General features: G+C 32.1%; 1 protein-coding gene across 2 annotated transcripts in view; it reads left to right on the top strand.

Moving 5' to 3' along the window:
• Nucleotides 1-27784, top strand: part of LOC148597372 (aromatic-L-amino-acid decarboxylase-like) — a 48877-nt gene that overhangs the window by 18922 nt on the left and 2171 nt on the right. For both annotated transcript variants that reach the window (XM_088563962.1, XM_088563961.1), the window contains exons 3-12: nucleotides 7292-7464; nucleotides 8346-8459; nucleotides 12724-12846; nucleotides 14099-14227; nucleotides 15708-15851; nucleotides 16932-16998; nucleotides 18913-19075; nucleotides 20492-20562; nucleotides 23991-24010; nucleotides 24611-24709. In XM_088563962.1, coding sequence (XP_088420088.1) covers nucleotides 7292-7464; nucleotides 8346-8459; nucleotides 12724-12846; nucleotides 14099-14227; nucleotides 15708-15851; nucleotides 16932-16998; nucleotides 18913-19075; nucleotides 20492-20562; nucleotides 23991-24010; nucleotides 24611-24709 — 1103 coding nt within the window. The remainder of the gene's footprint in view (nucleotides 1-7291; nucleotides 7465-8345; nucleotides 8460-12723; nucleotides 12847-14098; nucleotides 14228-15707; nucleotides 15852-16931; nucleotides 16999-18912; nucleotides 19076-20491; nucleotides 20563-23990; nucleotides 24011-24610; nucleotides 24710-27784) is intronic.

The raw sequence follows: 27784 nt of genomic DNA, 5'->3' as shown, positions 1-27784 counted from the left end.
TACAGTGTTGAAAAATCATAGGTTTTAATGCTATTATATTCAGATAATAGTCTTGAACTGATTGTCTCCAAAAGATCTTTCGAATTTTTGAGGATCCACATTGAATAAATACCACTACGGGAGTAACAAGTGTTGTGGTAGGACTGGAGACCCTCTTTGACAGTTGTGAGTATAGAAGTTAAAAGTTTTGAAAGAGGTTTGGTGGTACATTTAGCAGATCCAGCTATGAAACGTTGTTTTTATGGATTCTTTTGAAGTTTAGGAATCCAGTACATAGACGGTAAATCACAATCATCGTCCTTAGTAGAGAGACCAAAAGAGGATAGCACAGATTTATGGTTTTCCACAATCTCTTCTTTGGAGAGTGTGGTAGCAGTATAGGTCTTATCACTACTATTATTTTCTACGTCTACCTCTGATAACAAACATTGGATGTAAAACGGTTTGCTGACAAAACAACGTTGTTTTTGGGCTTTATCTGCTGGTACGACAACATATTTGTCATGTATAGTAGACAGTGTTGTTGCTACATCGGGGTCTTTAAAAACTGATGTAGCCTTGGCACTCATTGACCTACTTAAAACTTTCATTCGTTTCAATGCTTGTTTGTTTGTTGGGGTTTAACGTCCGAGCAGCAATATTTCAACTATATTCAGACGATGAACATGAAATTGATGATAAAATGAACATGAAATGATGATGAAATGAAAAAGGGATGGGACACAAGGATAATGGGGGAGTCGACAAATTTTGATTGCCACTCGAAATAGGGAGAGGTGGGCAGGGTCGGGTAATCTAGCCTCCTGTAGCGGAGCCCCACGGTCCCCACTCCGGGAGAAGACCACAGCAGGGTTCTTTAACGTGCGAGGAACGTGGTATTTTTCCCAACAAGGTGCACCACTATGGTTTGCGGTCAGGTTTTCTGTATTATAGCCTGACAACCCCAGTATGTAACACGCCAGGGGTAGCCAATTCCACCACCTGGGGCACACATCCCAGTTGCTCTGTGGGCAGAGCGCCCTAGTCCCCGACTAGGGTTCTGATCACTATTTAGTCGCCTTTTACGACAAGCTTAGCGCTGCTGCAGGCCTATTTTTTTAACACCCGGACCTGCACGGGTACATTCGTTTCAAAATTAAAGAAAATGGATATAACGAGAACAAGAAGACATTGATTCTCTGTCAGAGTGGTTAAAGGCCATGAGGTCTTTAATTTCATTTGTTTCCATTCGTTTCAAAATTAAAGACCTCACGGCCTTTAACCACTCTGACAGAGAATCAATGTCTTCTTGTTCTCGTTTTATCCATTTTCATGCATAGTCCTCGACGGCATCCATAAAAACTTTAAAGTTATAATTCCAATTTATGGAGCGTGGTTCACGGTACATGTGACCTTTAGAAAGGATGTTACGCCGAGATTCGTTTTCGTAACGACATGACCAGAAGGACCATATTTGAATGGAGAGGTTTGTCATGAACAGTCAGGTGGTTTAGCCTTGAAGTCCTCAATCTCCAGGTTCTGCAATAGCTTTTTATGAAAAGTTTGGATACAATGGGTGAAGTATAGGAATATAAAATAATTGGTATGGATTTGTCTTTGAAATATGGGGGAATTTTGTTGGTAACGTTTTTGTGATGGAGGATGTTAGCCAAATTAATTGCATCTATACATTTGTTGACAAACGGTAGTGGAAGAAATGATCGTTTTTCTTCATCGTGACTTTTCACACAAACTGGTTTAAAGAGTCTGTGGAAACCAATATCCAAAATTATGGCAACAAGTCTGTATGATGATGAGGTGGGGTCAGAAACCGGAGTGTCAAGACTTGTTTTTTAAAGGGAGTGTAGTAGAGTGAGAGGTATAGAATAAAGTTTGGTTCTAATGTGATGAAGTCCAAGAGGTTTTTGTATGAAATTAAGGCGACCATCTATGGAGACATCATGTATCTTAGGTGACGTATAGTGGCAATGGCCATGACTCCTTTCCCGTCTTGGATTTTTGTCAAACAAATTCATCACATTTATGCTATTGTTATATTGGCTTGAAAGGTTTCCTATACGTTTGATGTTGTCATTGCATCCGTAAGGTATTGCAATACCTAGTCTGTGTATCTAGTTTTCTCTTTCCCTATGATAGTTTTTACTTAGAACTGGACTGTTTGTAGGATGGTAATTTTTTTTCTAAAATACGAACTTTCATGGATATTGAATGATCTTGTTGATTTAAGTGCTGATGAACTGTCGGGAATTTCGTGGTGTTAATTCCCGAGCGATGACCGCACATTCTTATGTTTAATCGTTTTTGCGTTTCTCCGACATATACTAAACCACATAAGTTGCATTCTAATCCATATATTAAGTTTGTTGATTTTCAACTTAAGTCATCGTGACTTCTTGTATGGAAGGTTTATAATGTTTACCTATTTACTTTCTGTTCCCCTTGTTCTTTTTTATTTTTCGATCTTTTATTCTCTGAAAATTCTTTCTTTCGTGGTTTGTAAAGTTGTGGATTAAAATGATAATTTCAGTAAGCATCAATGAAAACAATAAATATTGCACATTTTTGTAGGACATTTCTACTATTGATTTGATTAAACCATGTTCAGATAATAATGTTACAATGTATATAAAAACAAGGGTATGGAGACTTGTTTATTTTGTACACGGAAATTCATTATTCAAAAAGCTGTACGTAACACTAATTTGAATTGACTATATTGCACCAAGAGAAACCTTGTAACTCCATTTACAAATTAAGTTGTAGGTTTTGTTGGTACCACATTCCAGATTTAATGGTGTAAAAAAGATAAATTGAAGGTTTCTGTTGACTTTGTGTGCAGTAGTTGATTAAAAGTTACGACATTTATAGCAAAGCATACATATACAGTCATGTAATATAGAGGACTTTATGAGTGTTCATTCATGAAGACTTTTGTGACAGAAATAAACATACATATTGATTACTTTAATTTTATCATTTCTCTTTTATTGTCGACAAGCGAATGTTCTTTTATATTATTATAGCTTATGAGTAGAAAATGATCTGTGTTTGTTCCATACTGAGTTTTATATAAAATATTTGTTGTTTGTTATTTTTCCCTTACTTTTGTACACTGTTAGGTTTTCTTCATCCTGAAAATAAAGTCAAACCGAACATTTATTTACTTTTGTTTTGCGGTACTTCGGAAATTATCTCGATTACTGTGAAATGACTATTGTTCGTGGTATACCAGTTTTCGTGGATAGGCTAAACCAAGAAATTTGGTTCCCAACGAAAAGGATATATGCACTGAAGTTCACGAATCCACGAATTTCTATTTCTTCCCTAATCAATAAAAATTGGTATCCACGAATTAAAGTACTGTAAGAGTATCCCAAGAGTATTTGTTTATTTTGGTCGTCTAACTACAAGTATATGAAAGTTACAGTCACATTTTCATTCGGGTGTTCCCATTTTTGCATTTAACACTTTTATCAAGTGTATAACACTAAAATAACATTGTCACAGTTATCGTAAATCTTCCCGATAAAAACTCACAAATGTACTTCCAATAAACAATTAATTGAATATCAATCAAGCCACGCCGATGGTAGACAAGCGACATTTCTTCGACAAACATTTAACCATGCCATTGGCGAACATGGACAAAAACAATTTACGACGGAGGAATCTGGGAACTGTCTTTGAGAGTCTAAATGTCAATGTGAGGGCGATTTAGCAATATATCTTACCAATCTACTTAATTAATAAAGGATTTTTTTCACCTATTCGTTGGACTCATATTAATTTATTTTCCTAATTGAATAGCTATTGACCTAGGGTTTCTGTTCTTTAATATCTGTAGGAATTTTTATGTTAGTGTTTTTTAATGATTGATGTCACAATTTCGGACAGTTACTGTTATACAAACTATGACGCGGTTTATGAACAAACATAATTATCATTATGCAAGTATAACGTGGTCAAAAAATGAAAACAATCTCGTTACTTTAATTTTCAATCGCTACCATTTTGCATTAAGAATTGAATCATCACCAAAAACGTAACTAATTTATGACTATTTTAAACGAAGACTCAGCCGATCAAGATGTTAAAGGCCTCACGGTATGAAGCAACTCTATATCAAATAGTTTGGATGATCGCATAAGAGAATGATAACAAAGTTCAATTTTTCTAAATAATTTTGCAATTGCTCAGCTTAGTTTCTTATCTCGCACTCCTCAAATTAAAAGCTAGGGAAAATTAGAGAATTACTATCTAATGAAGAAGAAATTTGAGAATTGTTCTGAACTCAGCACCCGATATACTTTCAATTCTAGACTACAAAATAACAGCATATTGTCTATCAGTGGATGACAACCATTAACTATCATCAATGACGGTGAAATCCAATTTATGTGATACTAAGCTGTCACTGCCACTTAGGTAATCAGAGGAAAAAACCTGCCCTGATTTAAGATTTTCTATTTGTCATGGTATCCGATCCCTCACCATGGGACCATCATTGACTGTCAATATATATCGATTATATAAATTAAATATAAAATGTGCTGTTGGAATATTATGAGAAGATGATGTTTATGTTTCTTGATTGGTGTTAAAAAATATTGAGCGGAAGATTATTTTCAATGTTTTTACCTGTGAATTTTGGAACCCATATATGACAAAATGATATTTTCTCTCCTTGAGAAAAACGAACACATATAAGTATGGTTTCCAAATGGTTATTTGTGGTGTTGTCTTCTTGTAATGCGTTTGAACACTTGTAACAAAGAACCACGTTTAAGCTATAGGTTTAAAATGTAAATAATTTATCTATATGAATAAGACTTTTAAAACTTGTTTTTAATGAATACAGATTAAGAAGACATTTTATATAGTTAAAACAACAATAAACATGATTATACTGATTTCGGATATGCGGGAAAACACGCAATCGGTTAATTCCACAGTGAACATACACAAAGTATTTTGCCTCAGTGTTTTTGTTAGATTGAGTTGTATACGATGTAATACTGACCATGAAAAGTATTACTTGTCGTATTGTGGAAGTACCAGTTATCGTGGATTTCGTGGATAAGTCAAACCACGATATTTGGTTCCCAGCGAAAAGTTTATTCCCATTTGATGTGTATACTGAAAACGTCAAAACCACAAATTCAAGATTCCACGGATATGTGTTTTTTCCCTGATCCACGAAAATCGGTATTCAAAACTTAAAGTACTTTCACGGTATTTAAGGTTGGTTTGAGCATTAATAGTTACACCATCACACAAATGGAGAGTTTTCGTCGCTGTCTATAATTTTAAAAATTGTAGGAGCAAATACTATGTAAAATATATGACCGTCCGTGCCAAAATACAATTACATTGTTACTAATTTATAACAGGAAAACGACATTGTTAGTTAAAGTTGGTGATATGTTTATTTTTTCATTAATAATGAACCAACAGTAATCAGGAGATTGATGATAAAAGTTTGTTGAACTTTTGCACGGTAATGCAGGTTTTGCTAAATGCGAATGTAAAAAATTACTGACTAATCAACTCCGTCAGTTATTTATAGGTGAGTGTATAAAAATTCATTTGTATTCAGAAAACAAAAGAGAAACGATTCAGAAAATTCACTACGTAGAATATTAAATAACTAACTCTATTTTAGTTATTCTTTTCTTTATTAGCAGTTTTGTGTCCATACTTTGTTCTAGATTTGATATGTTAGTTATAATACGGTCAAAAGTTAAGGTGTAGTCTATTTGAGACCTCAATTCTATTTCTCTATATATATGAAACGTCTCTCACTCATCTTTGTCAAGTCACGTTCGTGAGGGAGTATCATAAAATTACAGGTTTGTAAGTAGTTGCTATCAATACCTCCATTTGTTTACCTACTTTGCTTTTAAGTTAATGTATCGCGTTTATCTTTTACACTCTATTCACTGTTCAGTTGGTTCACGCGATATTTGTTTACTTTATATCGGTTTGAGTATGAACACAAGTACGGTTTACAGTCGTAACAACATATACTATAAAAATAGTACTAAATTATGGCGTGAGGCAAGAAGGATTAGCGTTGTTGTAGATTCGATAACGCCACCACATCACAGAACAAATTGAAAAAAAAACAAAAAGAAGATCGTGTTATTTGTTTTAGAGAATACGACAATGAAGATTAAACGATTAAAATACGGCTTGAATGGAGGAGGAGTAATCAAGGGAACCAAGGTTATAGGGGAAAATCAAACGAAAGCAATCCAGGGACAAAGATACAACACGGTAAACAGACATATACAACAAAGAACATTAAGTAACTAAAATAATACATACAATAGAACAAAAGCAAATTAATATCTCGGACTCCAATAAAAACTTGGAGCATTGACCAGGTGCACCGGTAGGGTATTCCTGTTTATATATCTTATATATCTAATACATGCACATATTGCACTATAAGTTATTTTTAATCACGATAAGTTGTTTTATTGGCGATCGTAATATTTTAATAAACAACCTAATGTTTATGCAGAATCAATGATTACCCCTCAGAGCCTTGATTACAATTAATTAGCTATATGTTGTTTTAATAAATCAAATGAAGTATTTCATATACATTTTTATACTGGTGAAAGGTCTATGATGCAACTCTGACAATATTAGTGTTCTGGTAAACCAATTTCTATACCACGGAAAGCGAAGTATTGTTATAGGGGTGGCGTGGGTCTGTCCTTCTGTACACATTTCTCTTACGTCTTACTCCTGCAAATATATATTAATGGTATGTGAATAGTATGTAATGAACATTTTATTTTTATCTCATATAGGAGATTTCAGATTTCTTATTTTAGAAATTTATCGAAAAGATTTATGGCGGTGTTTTCCATATGAAACACGGATTTTGCCTATTTATGTATACATGTGACTTATCTCTTATCCTCTTGTACCATTGAGGGAAATTTAATGTTACGTTAAAAGACTCTTTATTACAATTTTCAATTGTGCACCTCCTATTAACAATTGTGATAATAAAATGATATTGATCCAAAAAAAGTCGTAGATCAAAAGGAACATTTATTCAGTAGAGGGGCGGGAGTTATAATTAAGTGAACATTGCTCAGTTTTTTTAAGTTTAACTCCGCTCCGACTTGTCGTATGAGAAATTCACAATAAAAATAAAATTCCACAATCCTTTACTTTATATCAAATCTTTTGCTGATGTTCGTTCTCATATCTTGTATCATCAAACCGTATGTTGTGATGTGATTGGTACTCACGAAATATTAAATCATTTTAGGTAAAGAGATGATAGATTATATCGCCGACTACCTACAAAATATACGACAGAGAAGAGTATTTCCGAATGTTTCTCCAGGGTACATGCGCACACTTGTCCCGGAAACAGCACCACAGGACGGGGAACCATGGGAAGATATATTCAGAGATGTAGAGCGAGTTATAATGCCTGGGGTAGATACCGTATTATTAATTAAGTTGTTTTTAATCGGATTACAATTGGAAATCACCTTATGATATCATTAGTTATTTGTTTCAGTTTCTAAGTATTTAATTTTGCTGAAAATGACGATTTAACTTGCTATGTATATAAATATTGTATCTGTTGAAAACTCTTTAATATTTGATATTAAACGAGCGAATTCATAAAAATGTGAAGTTTAACTTGATATTGAAATATGGTCAAATAGACAATTTTACATACATCTATTACCTTCATCTCATAAATTAAATTTACTAATTGCTGATATCTTTCGGTAAATATTCGTTTCACGGTTTTTCACTGAGACTCAAATAGGTTATTTACGAAACTTTATTCATCGAAAAAGAGGCCAGTGAAATGATAGCTTGTGAACTAGATTATATGTAAATTTGCATTATGGAAATGTTCGTATTTCTTTTTGATTTCGTCATAAATAAATTCTAAGGGGGAAAATAAAGTCAATATTATACGTTTTTTGTCATGGGGTATTGTATATTTTTCATCAAGCAATTGCTTTGTGGGATACTAAATCTCAATAAAAATATCAACATCATACTAAAAACGTCTAAATTAGGGTATTCACTGATAAATGAAGAAAATTCCTTTTTTATGTTTATAAAAGGATATTCGCTCGTCTATTTAAGAATAAAAAGGTTTTCAAAGGGGTGTTTTTCTTAGTAGGTAATAACAAGGATTTCATACAAACATTCTAAATAACATTTTAATTTGTGTTTAAACGTATCAATGAATTGGAAAAGCACGGGTAAAATTTTAAAGCGTACCATATTGCAAATTTGTGATATCAACTACACAGAATATTTTAACAAGACTACAATCAATTATATCATTTCAGATCACACATTGGCAAAGTCCGTACATGCATGCGTATTTTCCCGCCTTAAATTCCTTTCCGTCTCTACTTGGTGATATGTTAGCCGATGCTATTGGTTGTCTTGGATTTACGTGGGTAAGGTCTTAAAAAGTAAATTTGTGATGCAGTTATACAATGGAACAAACACCTTTGCTTCTGAATGATTTGTTCCAATTACAATGTAGACAGGCTTTCGCTATACACTACATGTTTAACTTGCATTGATATAAAAAAGAAAGAACTGCCATACCAGTTTATTTAAGAAAGGTTTTTAAGCGCCAAAGATCGTCTGACGTTTTAAATTATCTCAAGACACTTTAGTCAGCCCTCTTAGATTATAAAATAATCTTGCAAAGTTGGGAAACAGTGAAGCTTTTACACGACGTTATCCGATAGTCAAACCGCGTTTGATTTGAATAATTTTGAAAATTTCTTTTTTCAGCAATGCAAGATTTCCTTATCTCAGTCACGGGTTGAGACAGAACACATGCGCTTTACCGTAAAAATATTGCGCAATCAAATAAAACGTTAATAAATGATCAATCTTACCACCTTTGTATATGTGTTTAAAAACTTATTTTAAAATGATGATTTTATCGAGAATAACTAGTGATTGATTCAGTTTTGCGGTTTACTTGTATTGTTTTGAGGTGACGTATCACTGGCCTGCTGTTAAATGCAGGTCGTTGCAATTTAAACATTTTATTTGAAACTGACTCGAAGTTAGAAAAAAATTCACACACGGTTTTTCCAAGGAACATTGGGAAATCTCAGACACCTGTGGGTAAGATTTAATCATTCTCTACGAGGCTCTTGCACGCGTGCTAGTGTAAGATTCCTAATATCTCTCCGACAATATCTCCTAAGATACTGTAACTACAGTACCATCAAATGAAAGAAATATACCGAATATTGTTTGAATCTTTAACTTTGTATTTTACTGTATCCTGTTTTCAATGTACCAACCAAAATTTTATCACACAGTTGAAAATATCATGGAAAAATCTAAAACCGAAAGCGGTTTAGTTGCAGATGTAGAGAAGGTTTCTGATTTATTATCTTCGAAAAGTTGTTAGCAAGTTATTATTTGAATTTGGAATTATTTTAGTTTTCGAAAGAAAAAAGAAATTATGCCATTTAACTTTAACTAAGGGTGTTAGTCATGCTGTCAAGATTAAGACGGTTTGTACGTTTTCCATGTTTCCATATTTTTTCAAAATTAAAATAGTTAATTGTATTACGTGTGTCTTGTATAGTAAGTGCCCAGATAATGACCCTATTCTTCTGCCCTATATTCTCGGGGGTTAAACCCCAATAATCAATCAATCAATCAATCAATCTTTCATTAAAAGTTCAGGTTACTTAAGTTTTATACCTTATTATTATTTTTTTCAAACATTTGAGGTGTGAGAAATTTTAATTATGAACATTACTTTAATTTCATATCAACGATTTTATAGGTTGGGTCTTGTATCATTAATACATAAAACAAAGCAAGTCACGGAAGGACACCAAAGTATTACACTGCGGCACGAACATGTTCAAAAACAAAAATCTGATTTATTCAAATTTAAGCAATTATAGTTTTGATAAACAAATTAAATCAATATATTTGTCAAATTTTATTAATCTGAAAGAAATCTAGATTAATTCAATAGTTGACAAAAACTGCACTCAAAATTAAATAGACGTTGACAATTAAGGGAGCTGGATTGTTTGAAGCACATACAATATTCTTTATTAAGGTCTTTTTCTGCATTATAAATTGAATATGAATTACCCACAGAAGGGTGAACATTTCTGTAAATTTGAAGTGTAGTTATCACATCTGTATCTGCATAATATGAATAAAATGAAGTCAGGGGAGACCCTTCCTTACAAAACCTTTAATTGACATAAACAACTTCCTAAGAGATATTTTTAGACCAAACAAATTCTTAGTACATCATGCTTATGATATGCGGAAAATGAAGGGATACAATTTGATCTTTTTTTGTCAAATTGAAATATCAAACGTAAATCAAACCCACTACCTGATTGATTCAAGTTTTCTTAAAACTCTAGAATTTCATAAAATGCATAACGTTTACAACAAAGGGTCTCATTTATTTCCGACGACTTGTCATGGTCTGTATTGACATGTGATAAGTGTTAGCTCTTAAATAAAGATTTTTTTAAACAAAAAAGGTTCTTTTCCAAATATCTAAATACAATATGTAGTGAATGTGTATTTATATTCCACAATTGTATGGTTAATTGCATTTACTGTATATTTAGCGTCCAACAAAACAAAACATTTTTTTTAAATTAGGACATTCGTTTACAGTACAATTCTTGAAAAGTATAACCTTCACATTTACACTATACCACATTTCCTTAAAGCCCCCTTATATATACTTTTACTTAACTATTACATTATCAATTCCAATCCTTCATTTTTTTTTAATCTTCTACTTTGAATATTATCTTATGAAATTGAATATAATTTTCATACAATTTTAAAACTGGTTCCCCATTCGCCAATCACAATTCCCATTCACCAATAAGAAATTAAAATTTCCCTAATTCCAACATCCCCATTTACTATAGAATGGATCTTTTACGCCATACAAGGACTGCTTAAGGAGGTAGACCTAGGGAAAGGGATATAACTCTTGAAATCAGTGATATGTTTGTATCATATTCAATTTAAACGAGGTCTTTCATGGGATATTGTATATTTTTTATCAAGCCATTGCTTTGTGGGATACTAAATCTCTATAAAAATATCAACATCATACTAAAAACGTCTAAATTAGGGTATTCACTGATAAATGGAGAAAATTTCTTTTTTTATGTTTATATAAGGATATTCGCTCGTCTATCAGAATAAAAAGGTTGTTAATTATTCTAAGATCTTACATTCAACATTCAGTAAGCTTGTTTTCGAAATTTTGGTGGGAAGATGATTTATCGAGATTTTCCAGGGGTGTTTTTCTTAGTAGGTAAATAACAAGGATTTCATAAAAACTTTCTAAATAACATTTTAATGTGTGTTTACCACGTTGAGTTATGAAAATAATTGGGGTTACCGGGCAAAATAATACAATAACATGGATAAAAAAGGCTGAAAATGACCAGCGAATATGCTTTAAAGCAATTACATTTTAAGCATGATTCAAGAACAGAAATAAAACCCGAATTCTTTTCATAGAAAGAAAAATAACGCATTTGCACTTTCATCGCTAATTTGCAATAGGCACACCTTTTCTCGTTAGTTGCAAATAAATAAAAATGCCAATGAATACAACTTAACAAAATGACGTCGCAACCACGTATCAATGAATTGGAAAAGCACGGGTAAAATTTTAAAGCGTACCATATTGCAAATTTGTGATGATATCAACTACACAGAATATTTTAACAAGACTACAATCAGTTATATCAGTGATATGTTTGTATCATATTCAATTTAAACGAGGTCTTTCAAGCTTTCCTTTGAAACAGGATGAAATCAGTCAAAGTTAATTTAATGCCGATATGAAATTGATATAAAATGCTAAATAAAAACGTTCCAATGGTTTGTAATACTTGTGTCCCTTATCCTAGGTCTACCTCCTTAAACAACAAACAATATGTAACATAAGGAAAAATACTTCACATAGATGGTACATTTGATGGACATAATGAAGATAAAGAAGTGTCGTGAATTTAGTACTAAGGCAATGCTGAAAGTAATATCGCAATGTATTAATGAATTGGTAAATAAAACTTTATATGAGTATGAAATTTCATTCTTATATAAACAATTTTTTCAATCAGTGAAATTACAATCAGTAATGTTTAGTAAATAGTTCAATAAATCGTTGTACAAAAAGTTCTTTCAATGTGTTTTTGTAAGTTATGAGACTAAATAAAAACATTAGTAATAATAAAACATACTGTTGATATAAACGCCTATTGACGTATTTCATTATTCTACTGTCAGTTTGGCCACGACCGTATGATAATGATAAAAAAAAATGCAATAAAAGAGTTACTGTTTACATAGAAATTTTAGCAATCTAAAAGGTCGAACATTTCGCATGAAAGTAATTTTCGGTGGTCGAACGTCTTGTAATATGTTTTCAAATGTTTCAACGGTGATAATTTCCCAAGAGGATTATTTTTGCCGACACTTCGTGACCATGAATATTGCAAATGGTTTACATGTTTTTAGAAAATGGTTTAATTCAATGCCATGATAATATTACGCTTATTACTACCTTCTGGTTTCAATTGTTTTACGACTGTTTGTCGTTTAAAGTTATTGTTTTATTCTAATTGAATAGGGGGATGGGCATACCATGTGGTTTTAAGTATGTTACTTAAATCTTAACAGGCGTCCAGTCCGGCATGCACTGAGCTAGAGACAATAGTGATGGACTGGTTAGGAAAGATGATTGGTTTACCGTCAGATTTCTTACATAGTAACAAACAGACCATGGGCGGAGGTGTTATACAGGTATGCGTAAATGGAAAGATGGAGACTTGGTATTAAAGAGGGATAAAATTAGGTGTACAGGGATGGGTTAGAGAGGGAACCAAGGTTATAGCAGTAATCAAAGTATTGTAATCCAGGGACAAAGACCAGACATGGAAAACAGACATACACAACAAAGAACATAAAGTAACTGAAATCATACATACAAAATAACAAAAGTAAATTAGCAACTGGGACTCCACTAAAAACTGGGAACATGGACCAGGTGCACCTGTAGGGTAAGCGTCCTCTGCTTTTCTAGAAACACCCGCCGAGTTGCTCATAAAAAGTCAAGTCCGGGGTAGACAAACGAGAAAAGGAAAAATATGACCCGTTGAATAAATCAATTTTCATGGTGCAGATGGATACACCATAACGATCCACGAGTTCATGATGACGACCATAAAACTTTTGTAGTGATGACTTCAATCTTGTAGCAACAAAACCCTGTTCCAGAAGCCTATTTGTTAGAGTTTTAGCGCGATACAAAAAGTCTGCGTAGTTTCGGAAAACTCTGGCATAACGTATAAGTTGTGATATGAACACTTGTTAGGAAATAATGATGGTTAAACATAATTATATTGGTATTTGTGGTTGAAAAAGGCGATAAGAAATAATGAGGGAAAACAATTTTGAAGGCGGAAACGTAAAATAAAGCAGGAATACACAGCCAAATGTGCTACATAAGATAATAATATGGTAATCATTTGAATGTCATATGATATCTAACATATGATAGTCATATGATTATTATATGGTTCTCATACGTTAAGTTTGGCTTGAAAACGTATGACAATCATATGTTTGTGAAAAACATATAATTATCTTATGAAAGTCATGTAAAGCAAATCATATGATTCTCATGCGTGGCATATTTGCCTGTGTATGACAGTTCTTAATCAATGGAAGAAGTTTCTAATGTAAGAGGGAAGTTAACACATTTAGAACAATAATATAGGCCCCATACATGCATTTTTGTGGGTTCATAGTAAAGTGGATCTTATTGTTGGTGACGTATTATACAAATATTGAAAAATTGGAATTATAGAGATAGGAATCAATACCATTGAACGTGTTATACAGGAACAGAGGACTAAGGAGTTATTAGGATATATTCATTGAATAGGGATTCCTTGGTTACAATTTTGGGAAAAGGAGCACCCAGTGTCATGAAACAGCTGTATATTTGCTAATTTACAAAGCATTTAGAACAATGTCTTGTCACTGCTTTCAGGTAACCGCAAGTGATGCAACATTTATATCACTATTAGCAGCAAGAACAGAAATTCTGCGGAAATTAAAAAACTCTGGTCTGGAAGATATGGAAGTTAATTCTAGATTGGTAGCCTACTGCTCCGATCAGGTATGGTTACGATATTTTTCAAAATCAGTCGAGAGTAGTGGGGTTATAGCCAGTATTATGGCCAGTTGCAACCAATTATCCCAAAACAGTTCTGGTTTGGGTTGTAAACGCAATGGTTTCAAAACTTCCTTAAGTTATATTATCAGGAAAGCATTTTTAAATACTTTAAAAAGTAAAAATATTTTATTTAAATTATCATACTGATTAAACAAAAGACTTTAGTGGCGTTAAACTAGAACCATTATGGATTTTCCATTTCATAGTTAAGTTTCAATTTTCAATTGTAAACCATCTCAATATCTATACACCAACGTCTTTTGAACTAATAAGGAGAAAATTTAAAAAAAAACTCCTTTTATGAGAAATCTTCAACAACTTTTTCATGTTAAATGTCAGAACACAACGGAACACATATATTTCCTTCCACGTAACGTAATTAGTAACAAAAGAATAAAAAAGTCAGGATGAAAATAAAGAAAACATTAAAAGTATAGTGACAGAGTCGTAATTGAATTTCTACACTGTTTGAATGTCCTTCGTGCCAAATCTAATTTTCGAATGGTTTTTACAATTTCCTCTTATTTCAGTCTTGTGATTTGTTTGAATTAGGTGGGATTGGTGATAAATCACCGAACAGAACAAACAGTTAGACCGCCAATTATTTTCCTATATAAATTTCACATTTTATTTTTGTTTTTGGAAAAGATTCTGATATTGATGACAAATAAAACATTTTTATATCCACAGTAGAACAAAAAATATTTTGATATTTATAATGGTCCGCTAAGGTCAAGATCATTCTTTGGTTAAATCATATCAGTAAAAGTATTGAATATAACATTTAAATTTTGCTTACTAATAAATGTTTGTCAATTATCAGGGACCATATGTCTTCATCACTAAAAAATTTTGTACCGTCAGTTTCTCGCTTAAAAGTTGAAATTTATAAAACAAAATATTTTTAACAGTTTATGTGACAACGCGTTATGATTCAAGTCGACATATTTATTATCGCTCTATTACTTAATATCATAGTTTTCTTAAACACGTCTGTCAATTACATTATTTGCCAGAAAAAATCATTTAAGATAATTAAACTCGCTTTGCTCCTTATAGGGTATGTAAGTCGCGTCAGTTTCGTGACTCCGTGGTTTCGTAAGAATGGGTCCTAGTCTACCATTCAAATGTATGGAGATTCGTCATTAACATAGCATTGAGTTCCATATTAAAAGCAAAGTATCTTTTTTTTGGGTAAAAATACTGATTAAAAATGACAAATATCTAGTTTCAAGGGATCAAAATGTTAGGAATTGCAGAAAATAGAAGATAAGTGCATTGTGAAGCAGCGTTTGAATTTTTCTGAAGTAGACAGTAAAATGCAGATCGGTCATCGGATTTCAATACGTTCTACAGCGGAAATTCCGGAAGGGAAACTGAAACTAGAACGAGACTTACTATTTTATAGCTTGTTTTGTTTTAGGCCCATTCTTCAGTAGAAAAGGCTGGTTTGATTGCTCTTGTCAAAATGAGGTTTATTGAATGTGACGAAGAATTGAGCATGTGTGGGGACGCCCTCCAAGAAGCTATTGATAAGGACAGGGCTGACGGTCTGATCCCTTTTTATGTGAGTAATAATTTGGTTATCTGTTATTTAAACAAAAACAGCAAATATTTGTAATATAAAAATACAAACAAATTAAATGTGCAAATAATTAAATTCAGAAGTAACAACCTTCCTGAATGTATTAAACATTTTTGTCCAATATCTCATATACCTCATTTTGTAATGTGACTATGACGTCATCAACTTTTTATGATGATACACTCGTTTAATTGCGATACTAAAATTAAATTATAGAAAATGACTCAAAATTTGTTTTTTTTTTTTTATTATTATTATTTAAAATGAATTCAATGCTCATGGTGACTGAGGTTATTTCTCCATAGACAGAAAACACGAGTCGTGAAATCTATGCATGTTTTCATTTACGAATTGAAGCAATTGACGTATTATCGAAATTATTACTTGCTCAGCTAAAACAAATGTTAACGTAAGTTTTTTGTTTGTTTTATTTTCAATTACATTTAACTGATTGTGTTTTTCTATAATATGCGTCAGGTCCCAGATGATTATTTGATCTATTTTAACATAGTTTTACGGTTTTATCCCGTGATAAAGGTTCTTTCTGTTTCATGTCGTATGAAAATTTGAAAACAAAAATAGAAATGATATGTTTTCTTTTTTGTATAGTAAATGTCCCTGTCTTATTTTCGACTGTTTATGAATATATTTGGTTTTTTTTTACTTGTTTTGTTTTTGTTTTTTTTATTTTTTGTTTTTGTAGGTTTGTGTTGGTTTTGCTTTTAGTTAGAAAAAATTAATGACAAATAGCAACGGTTGGGATCGGCGAATAAAGGACGGAGAGTTAGAAGCGTTTTATGTATATGTAGATGCTGTATAACCCGAATAGCTCAAATTTGTTCTGTCGGAAGTGACGTTTTCCGGAAATAACGTATGTAGTTAGGAAGTGCTTGGATGAGCATTTTACACTGATGCACAGCGTTATAAAGTCTGATATGTTCACGTTGGTCGAGATATCAACAAGTATAAAAAGTTTTTCTTTTTAGACAAAGCCTTAAATCCTATTAAGTTCGTTTTCTCCGAACTAAATAACAGCATCTGATATATTTTAATTTTTAATAGGTATGTGCAACTTTAGGCACAACAGGTGCTTGTGCATTTGATAATTTGAAAGAACTGGGACCAATATGTAAGTATGGGTATTCAATAAAGTTAATATGGCTTGTTAGTCTCGCAATCTATTTCTGTTGACCCATATTTTTCATTTTTGAAAGTACTCGAAACCAAAGACATGCATTCAGTTTGTTTATAATTAGTACATCAATATCATGCTTAGTTTGTATTACTAGAATTATTATGGTGTTTCCATAGTTAAGCCTCAAAGTGCTATTATTATATTAACACATAAGAGGTTTTCGTGGCAATGACTGTAGTCTTCACTCTATAAACAGCCACTTCCGTGTCTTTGAATTTGAACGAGGGACCCATTCTAATAAAGTCATAGCGTCACGAGACGATGCGTATAAGTATATTATTGCTGAGCCCATTTTTCTTGCATACAAGTCCTTTTTGAGCTTTTGAATATAATTGAAAATTGATTTTTTTCTTTTAAATAGTGAAAAAGGTGGAATAAAACGTAATCTGTAGATTTGTGTGAAGTTGGATGCAGATTTTATCCATACTTGTTAACCTTCACACATTACGGGGGAATCTATAAAAAAATCAATGGAAAAATTAGAATCTCCCAGATAAGAATGTGAGATTTGTGGAAGGTTTTCGGCTTAAATTACTTTATTTTCTGTGAAAAATATGAAGTGTTGAATTTTCAATTGAAAAGTTTTCTTCAACATAAAAAATGTCCAACGTGAGAAAGTATCAGTGGGGGACAATCTCCCATATAGACTGTTATAAAGGTTAACAAAAAACATGTCTCTGAAATCACAATTTCGAGTAACATACAGTTTCCCTATTTAGAAGAACAAAAACAGTTCTTAATTATATGGGTGATACTCTCATCAAAATACTCTCAGATTTTCATCAACCATGATAGGTAATTCTCATGAATAAAAATAGCTCATAAGGCTAGGATATAAGGTACTTTCGGTTAAGCTTGAAATTGATATTACTGATCTTTGACTTGGCTTTAAAAAACTTTATTGTATTACATCGCTTTTCAGAACATCGTGTAAAGGTTGTAAACTTCTCATTACCTCACCCCCTTCCAATCCACGTTAAAACATTTTAAAATGATTCAGAAAGCTTTACATCTAATAATAGTAATCAAGGGAACCAAGGTTATAGCGGTAATCAAAAACATGTAATCCAGGGACGAAGACCAGACATAGAAACAGACATACAAAACAAAGAACATAAAGTAACTAAAATCATATATACAAAGTAACAAAAGCAAATGAGCAACTCTGACTTCACTAAAAATAAAAAAAATACCATACAGTTCTTTTACATTACTGTTCATTATTTATATTCCTATTAAAATCCATTAAATGGTGTACTGTATCAATTTCGCACAAAGCCGTAAATCAACCTCTAGTTTAAGTATACCCTACTATGATATATTCTTTTATTCTGCTTTACGGAGGGGGCAATTCGAACTTTGTAACCGAAAAAGGGTATGTTTTAAATCAGAAACGGCTTAAGCACCACTTAAATCTGAAATTTATATCTATGTAATTGAATAAAAATAAGTAAAATTAGCCACATGTAAATGAAACTAAATACAAATAAAATACACACTAAACTAACAAAAATCAACAACAGACAGAAAATACACAAAACACAAAGAACCGACAGAAAAAAAATCTTAAGTAATGCCACTCTAATTAATCATTATCACATGTACATGTCTTAAAATCATGCTTCAAACATGTTATTCAATGTTTGTTTTCTAAGAGAAAGCAAAATAAAAATTAAGGCACAATTTTGCCGTCTGGATGACTGGAATATTTTACATCTTAAGTTTTGAGTTTGCTTTTTAAGGGTGGTTACATTATTGTAGCTTCATCATCGATTAAATCTAACAAAATGAAATCAAACGCAGTAGACAAATAATTGGAAAGTTAAGGGATATGAAAAAATATTTTAGGTGAACGTGAAGGTCTTTGGCTCCACATAGACGCTGCATATGCCGGAACTGCTTTCATATGTCCAGAGTACAGGAAATACATGGACGGAGTGGAATATGCGCACTCATTTGCATTCAATCCTTCCAAATGGATGATGGTGCATTTTGACTGTACTGCTATGTGGTATGTTAACTCGTTTTCACTGTGTTGTCATACGAAAAGGTAATTGAATGTAAAAATCAGAGGCCTAGACTGCAAGGCAACAATAAATAGTTTGACTGAAAATTGCATAATTAAATTTCATTTCTACAAAAAATAAGTATAACCAACTGTATCACTATTTTGGGATTTTGCTGTTGAAGTTAAGAAAGTGCTATAAGGTATCAACTATCTTAAACTAAAGACAACAGGATTAACAATAATTAATCATACCAAGTCTCCTGATCAATTGCACATTATGTACTAGTAATTTGGATTGCATTCTTTAAAAAGGTTCTTTTTCATAACAAAAACCGCTCTGTTTTGTTTCTTTTATATATATATATATCAGTAGGATATCCATTAATAGTTAACTCGTACATAAGTATCCCAAATGAAAGATTGATATTTGTTAAATATTTTGTTAATTCCAGTGTAAACTTTACTACTTAAATTGAAACCCCTGACAAATCAACATACACATGGAACTAATTGAACTAGTTTATAAGTATTTGTATTCTAAATCTACCATGAGTACAGGCACTTTTTAGGCTAGACGTAAGTTATTAAACCTCAAGCACAATGTGGTAGATATTTTGGTTTAAAAGTAAGAAAAGTAGACCATATTTTAAAATGTTACATACAACTAAAAGAGGCGATATCGAACATAAATTTGTTTCTGTGTAAAGTCAAAGATCTCCCCAGCTTGTTCATGAGATACCATTCCGCCTTAGATCCTTCCAGCTTGTTGGTGGGTTACCCATCGACGTGAGTTCTCTTCCATCTTGTTGATGGGGTTATTGCTGGTCGTCTATGATTGTGCGTATTTGATTTTTTCTAAACCTTTCTTATTTTTTCATTCGTCAACACCTTTTCCTCATAGATTTACTCTTTTTGATACCCACCATTTAATCGGCATTCGGTATTTTGATTCGATTAACCTTTCCAATTTGAATAAACAAAACCTTTCCTACCTACCATTCATATTTATGTAATTTTGGCGTAGTTTTATTTATCGCATCCGCATGTTTTATTCTATATTCTATCTGCCTTTTGGTATTGGTAATAGAATTGTAAGCTATCAGAATATTTATTGCAGTTAAATGTTAATTTCTACTTCAGGTAAAGATTTCAAATAAGTCTACAAGCTTCACATTAAAGACATTAGCGACCATGAAAAATATTGAGCGGTGTACCGAAAGTTGTTTTATTTTTTCTATTTCATGTTTCAACAAAAATTCCAAAATAATACATGCAGAATTACAAAAGTAAATGAGTATCTCGGACTCCACTAAAACTAGGAGTATGGACCAGGTGCACAGGTAGGGTAAGCGTCCGAGTTTTGTAGATACACCCACCGATTTGCTAGCGTAACATTCGTTTTTTTTTTAAATATTTTAGGGTAAAAAATAGTGGAGCTTTACATAGGACTTTCAACGTAGATCCTCTCTATCTACAACATGAAAATTCAGGTAAAATTTATATTTTAATTCATGAATTCGCACTTTTATTTTGCTTCGAATGACACCAGATTTGTCTTCGAATAACATTCTGACGTCAATGAAAAAATGTAACGTTATATTGTGACGTCATTGTTTTTTTTTCATTTAAAGTAGAATTCAGTTAAAAAAAAATACGGGAAAATGGCGTCCACAATTGTAAATACGTCTATTCATCGACAACTTCTGTATTTCCCTTGTTTTATATTGATATGAAGTATTTATCTCAATAAAATATCGGCAATTTCAAGACCTATACATACAGCCGTATTAGATATGACGTTTCCGATTAACATAATGTCGTTTGTTATGAATATCGGAACAGAAACAAGCATTTTGTTTTATCGGTTTCAGAATTCTTTCTCTTAGTAAAAAAACTACCTTTATTATATGTGCCTACTGAAACAATATGTATGGTTATAGATGAACGAATCAAAATTTTACTTTTGCTTCGACAGATATCAATTTGTGTTTAGGAGTTCCAAATGAAATTTAATTAGACAATAGAGAACTGGAAACTCATCCAACGCTAATATGCAGTGTGATATAATGAATTTTTGAATCACCTAAATCTTTATATAACTGGTGTAAATTGCGTATTGTGCCATTGAAATCTTGATTAAACCAACGTGTTAGAATGAATAAATATTTGTTAGAATACTGAAAGTAATTCAGTACAATCATTACATTTTAAATAAGGATTATACAGTGTTTTCGACGCACTTTCCTAAACTCAGGCGGCAAAAAGTATAGTCTGAATGACTTGTATTTACTATTCTACGCGTACTATGTGGTTTATGGTTCAGATCATACCAATTTTTATTTAGTATTGTGATTCGGCCACCTCATAAGTACAAAATCGTAATACTGAATGATCATTGGTCAGTAGCATCATTATAAAAAAACGTATATGCAGTTTTTTTTTTCATGTCCTTAGCTAAATGGGAATATAACATGTATATCCGATCTAGCTTTGGGGCCGAAATTGATTGCCAACCTATTATAGTGAATCAATTACAATCTAGTCAATAAACTATTTATACGACTCTCCTTCCTCCGTGTGACACTGAGACCCATCAACAAACTGACAACTTAAACCCATTGAGTAGTTTAAAGAAACAAATTATTTCCAATCAGAAATATCATCCTCTTATCAGTCTCTTGCATACGACGCCATTTAAATACGATCTGTACTCGGGGAACACAATTAATTTGATTGGTCAATAATAAACGCAACTGTGCGGGATTGTCTTTCTGATTTAAGAATTATCACTTCACGTAAATTGAACATAAATTGTTAAGAAATGTGTTTAGATAATTAATCGTTTAACGAACACTTGTGTTGAACAAAATGACAAAGTGATATCACGTTAGGAGACATTGATATATGACACAGGAGCAGAGACAGATAAAATTTAGCGCCATCCAGGTTTCAGCTCTAAGCTCGGCAACGTCGAGACACGTTTTGTGGGAAATGATTTTTGATGCAATGACAATTAAAGAAATAATTTTTGTAGGCAGTTGAAGGTTAATAGTAATCAGATAAAATAACGTCATTACTTGAATGGCAATTCCAAAAATAGATAAATGCTGAAGTTGGAAGTAGTAATATTAACTTCTCAATTGTCATATACTAAATTTAGAAGTATTGCTATCATTCATGATTATTTTAACTGGCACTTACAATATTTAATTTATTAGTAGTTGCTAAAGAAACAATATATGATCGCTTACAGTGTATAATATTTGAGTATAGATTTTACATGGCATAGAAATCTGAGCATTTCTTTGCACATGTGGAATATTTAAAGCTGAGAATTAAAAGTCATATTTTTAGCTTTTCTATCGGAATATTGAGGTATTCTTTTAAGTCATAGGGTGAACATATTGATATCAATAAGTGTAGAATTTTTTTTACAAATTTCTGTGTATATAAAACAAACAATAAGAATAAATAAAATTTTCTAAGTAATTTCCTTTAAAAAAAAATACAGTATTTGAAAATATACACTTGATAGAAAACGATGTAAATAATCTCTTTATCAATGTTAAATTTTACATTCTTGTGTTCCAGTTTTTAAACTTTTTTTTAACTTGAATTTATTGATATAAATTCTTGTGCTTTATATCTTTATAACAACTTATTGTTATTGTTGAGTTGATGGTATATTATCTTTGGTAATTGACATCAGAGGATCAATTAAAATTGTTAAATTTTGTGTAAAAACCTTATCATATTTATTACAGTGAGTGTGTTGTCCGCTGACATTCTGCTTTTCCGTTTATCAAGACTTTGTATCCTTAACTCTATTTTTAAAAATCTATACGAAAATGAATATCAAACAACGCCGTTTGACACCCGCCATTTTGATTTTTGATTTTAGTTCTCATGTGTTAACACAGACATTGTCATTGATCTAAATAAATGACAGAGAGAAACAATTCTGTGTCCGTTATTATACTACCGCAAACAAACCAAGATTAATGTGTGTACATTGCGGAACGTTGGTCATCATTGAGATCCATGCTCGCTGTAAATAACAGCCTTTAATATTAATTGTTTGATTTAGTTATAATGCTAAACTACAACCTGGTAAAGTTTTTCCAACGCAGTCAGTATATTTTCGCTTTTTACCCTTTGACCTTGAAGACGCTCTTGCATGGAAATGCAAGTCACCTGATCGCAATTCTGCCTCCCAATTGGCCAAATACTGATAATAAAGTGGCGTTCGAAAAAAACGTATCACAATTGTGTGCCATGTGTTATTTCCTGAATGAAATGCGAAAATTTATAATTAGAAAGAACAAAATTTTACCGCGTCGGCTATCTTTCTTAAAGATGGTACTTGTTTATCATTCATATAAACAACGATTATTCCTACATCATCATTTAAGAATTTCGATGAAAACGCTCATTGACAAATGGTTATCATAAATTAAGGCTATACAGCTGTTCAATGAAATGAAATGATCTATACTTTTGAAAAACGAAAATGCAGAAAAAAATAAATTGAATTTGTTCCAAGTTTCCAGTGTTAATTCGTATACATGTATTCGGAAGGCGAATGTAATAAACAACTGTATGTTCAGGTGCAAGCTTGTGAACTCGTTTGAAACAGCTATGGTATGATGGTATAATCATAAATGGGTCTTGTAGTACTGTAGGAAACATATTGTATTTTATACTGTTCATTTTATAGTTTGTGGTTTTACATTTCACGTGGAGTTTAATCAGTTAAGAAAACTTAAACAGATTTCAATATAAAGTACCAAAGTATCAGTCATGAACAATTACATTTACAATTGTTTACGTATTTTGGTGTATATTTTTTTTCATCATGAAAATGCAAAGGAAGATGTTTTATTAATAAGTGTGTTCCTTTTAATTTTTATTCTTTAAGGAGCAGCTATTGATTACATGGTAAGTTATTGAATTCAGCTCAAATACTTTAACTATAGTAGTATAAATTTGCCGGCGTGTGTCGGCAATCCGATTTTTTACCGTGCTCAATGAAAATTGCCCGAAACATCATGAACTTTGTGTGAATTTATGCACAATCCGTAGACCCTAATATGTAATGTTTATTAGTAAAAACTACGAATAATCTGTAAAACAAGCAACTTTGTTGAATGTTTTTGGTTTTTTTTGTGGATTTAATTGTACTTTGCATGACATAGAAAAGTTATAAAAAAACAAATTGTGTGTTCTAGATATAAAATAATGGAACGAGATATTACGTCTATTACATGTCTGTATGACCGACGAAACCCCTAAATGGCTTCCTAAAAATTCAAACAAAATATGTTCTATATCAATCTGTCGACGCATAGATATACATGAGTGTATCATATATGAAAAGATGAAGTGAATATAATTGTATTGATAGTCAGCAATAGTTTTTTTTAGATAAAGAAACCTAGGAAAATATTCAACAAATGTTTTAAATATGTAAGTAACAATCAAATAAAAAATTAGAAACCGCCAATAGTAAAGTGATTTAGTAATACACATGTCTTTCAGCACTGGCAGATTCCTCTGAGTAGACGATTCCGGTCACTGAAGCTTTGGTTTGTGATCAGATCATTTGGTGTAGAAGGACTTCAAAAGCATGTCAGAAAGGTATTCATCATTATAACAAAACATATATCTAAAGAAAAGACGTTCCCAAACTTTATCATATTGGACCTAACATTGTTTCAGTAATTTAATTAGTGTAGAAATGAAATTACCAAACTCAAAATAACAAATTGGATGGAAATATTAAGTAGCACTCCAGCTATGGATCATGCAAAATGTGATTCATGGGTAAAAAACCTACATATTTTTATTTTTGATATTTTGTTTGAAATGTCATAGTAAACAAAAATAAACATGTGGTTGTTCATATAAACCGTGCTCTTGGGAGATATAAATTATATAGAATGCACCGTAGATTTCAAAATTAAGGGAGATAACTCTGTAAATGGTGCTCAAATACAATATAATCTACTGTATTTTCAATGTCGATTATCTCCTAAGAGCAGGCAGATTTGAATGAATAATTACACATTTCATAGAATAGATCCATAAAACAACTTAATTACAAAAATAAAAATATGTAGCCTTTTTTGGGGTGTATCACATTTTTCAGATTTTGCATGATTCTTACAAAGACTGCTACTTAAATTATACATGAACTGGCGTAGTCAATTGTTAAAGAAAGAAGCAGCTTGAAATGGTGGTAACTTCTCAATTATATCGTATGCTTAGCACATTATTTCAATATGTCGGGTATCACTGGTGGAGCAGTACATGCTTACCCCTCCACTTCCAAAGCACCTGATGTCACTCCTAGTTTTTTGTGGAAGTTCATATTGTTAGCGCTTTAGTCTTTTTATGACGTCATGTTTCTCCCATCTTCAATTGTATGTGTAATGTATTTAATTCGGATCGCTTCATTGTGCATGCAAGTCGTCCGTATTTCATATTACCCCAACGACGCACCTGATCCATGCTCCCAGTTTTTAGTGAAGTCCGACTTGCTCATTTGCTTTTGTTACTTTGTATGTATGATTTTAATTACTTTATGTTGTTTGTTGTGTATGTCTGTTTTACTTGCCTGATCTTTGTCCCTAGATCACATTCTTTTGATTACTGATAGAACCTTGGTTCCCTTGATTACTCTTTCACGTCCAGGTCTTTGTATTGTTTTTTTTTGCGTATTGGAATTACCCCACTGCTGACGCCTCGGTATTTTGTGTCGATATGTAATAATATCACAGTGATAGTCATTATGTAAATGTATTATAGTCATGTAAAACCAATGGCTTTTCAAAGATGAAAAAAATAGTTTTTTTTCAAAGAGGATTCACAATGAAATCGGTTAGAAGAATGAAATCTAATCTTAACATCAATTTCTGAAACAAAGGTATTTTCCTGTGTCTTCAAAAGTGTCGTTTAAAAGATAAAAGGACGTTATCAAAATACAAAGCTATTTGGCATTATTTTTTCCGGGTTTTTAAACTATTTCAAGTCTCATTACGCTGAAATTAATCAATTGGGAAACGTATAAGAATTCCTTGGTATGTTTATCTCAAGAACAAACTTTACAGAGATTTTTACAAGCTCCTTAAGTTATTTGTAATGGTAGTACAACATGTAAATGAATAAAATTATAGCATGATACATTTGCAGAAGATGAAGTTTTTATAATTTATCTTCAAAGATTTAGGACATTCCATAAAGGTACAGACAAAAAATAACCAGCCCAACAAGTGATGAATTTTCGCTCCTCTTATTTGAAGGTGTGACTACAGTTCTTTCAGCAAAACTATCTGTATTTTGGAGAAAAAAAAACATCAACTCACCTCTCTTTAACCAACCTGTTCTTGAATGATAAAGTTTTGTACTTTATGACCGGTTATGTGGCCAGTAACTGCATTTTTTAATTAGAAATCAATGTGAAGTTTGAAGGTTTTTAACATTCATGTATTACTTTCTTTCTTTGTTTATTCTATATTCGTCTATATTGATTACGGCTGTTACTTTAGTCAACATTCTTCATAAAACTAATGAGACACAAGTCTAAAAATTCCTTGAAAGATTTGTATGGGCCATGAATGAATTGATTATAGATAATCCTGCTATCAAGTCATGCTGTCCGTTATTCTGTATACTTCACAATGTCGAGAGTCTCTTAAGTGCAGATTTTCTTTCACTCGTGAAACGTTTGATAATCTTCTCTGCATGGGAGCCAGCTATCATTTTCTCCATATCCTATGCTCATAGGTCAAATATTGTTTATGAGACATGAACAACCATTGTTGGTAACTGTCCAATACTTCATCTGAATGTATAATGTGAAAGAATATTCTTTCCTTTAACAGTCTGGAAGTTCTTTTCTACTCTTACCAGGTCAAAGGTCAAATGTTTAATATAATCACCAAGTTTATATACTTCTACGCTACTTGTATGTATTGATTACGGAATGAACGATCGAGTATAATGGACAACGAAGCTTGAAAAATTCCAAAAACGTGTGATCCTAATTCATCAATAGGCAGCTAGGCTTCATAGTCCATTTATAAAAAGACGATAGGCATAGTGTCAAAATAAGTTCGCATGGATGTATGTATGCTTAACTAATTTTGGGATTAAATTATACGATGCTACAAAAATAAGGAACATGTCATCAAAACAATGAATGGAAATGAAATGCAATCAAACCTTCACTGATCAACCTATCTGGATATTAATTCATTACATAAATAGATGTATATATAAATTGTGTTACATGTATTAGGTGAAATAGTATGAACCTAAAAAATCATATCGTGAAGGAAATGTATTGCGTCACAATGAGCCAAAATTGAATGTCGCAAAATATCAACTCAAGTCATTTATTTTCAACACCATTACAAACTCGCTGTTATAATGTTGAAACTAAATAACTTGAGTCGATACTTTGTGATCTTCAACTTTCAGGGGTTATAAAACCTCTTCTCTATGGTTCCTTGGAACTTTTGGCCGATTTGACATTCGACATCTGTCAAGGCAGAAATTATAGCGATCATACGCGACTGTTTATGTCGCCACCAATGGTGTCGGAAGAAAAGTTAGAAACTCACGATGTCACTTTTGACCTGTAAAAAATGATACATAACAACTCAACAAACAATCGCAATGGCAATTTTTCATATCACTAGTTCATTTCAC

This window comes from Perna viridis, chromosome 15 (genome assembly GCF_037379345.1).
Source record: "Perna viridis isolate PV_CMFRI_1.1 ecotype Kerala chromosome 15, ASM3737934v1, whole genome shotgun sequence".
Taxonomy (NCBI): Eukaryota; Metazoa; Mollusca; class Bivalvia; order Mytilida; family Mytilidae; genus Perna; species Perna viridis.
The sequence above is the reverse complement of the archived record's forward strand: the minus strand, read 5'-3'. Positions and strand labels throughout refer to the sequence as shown.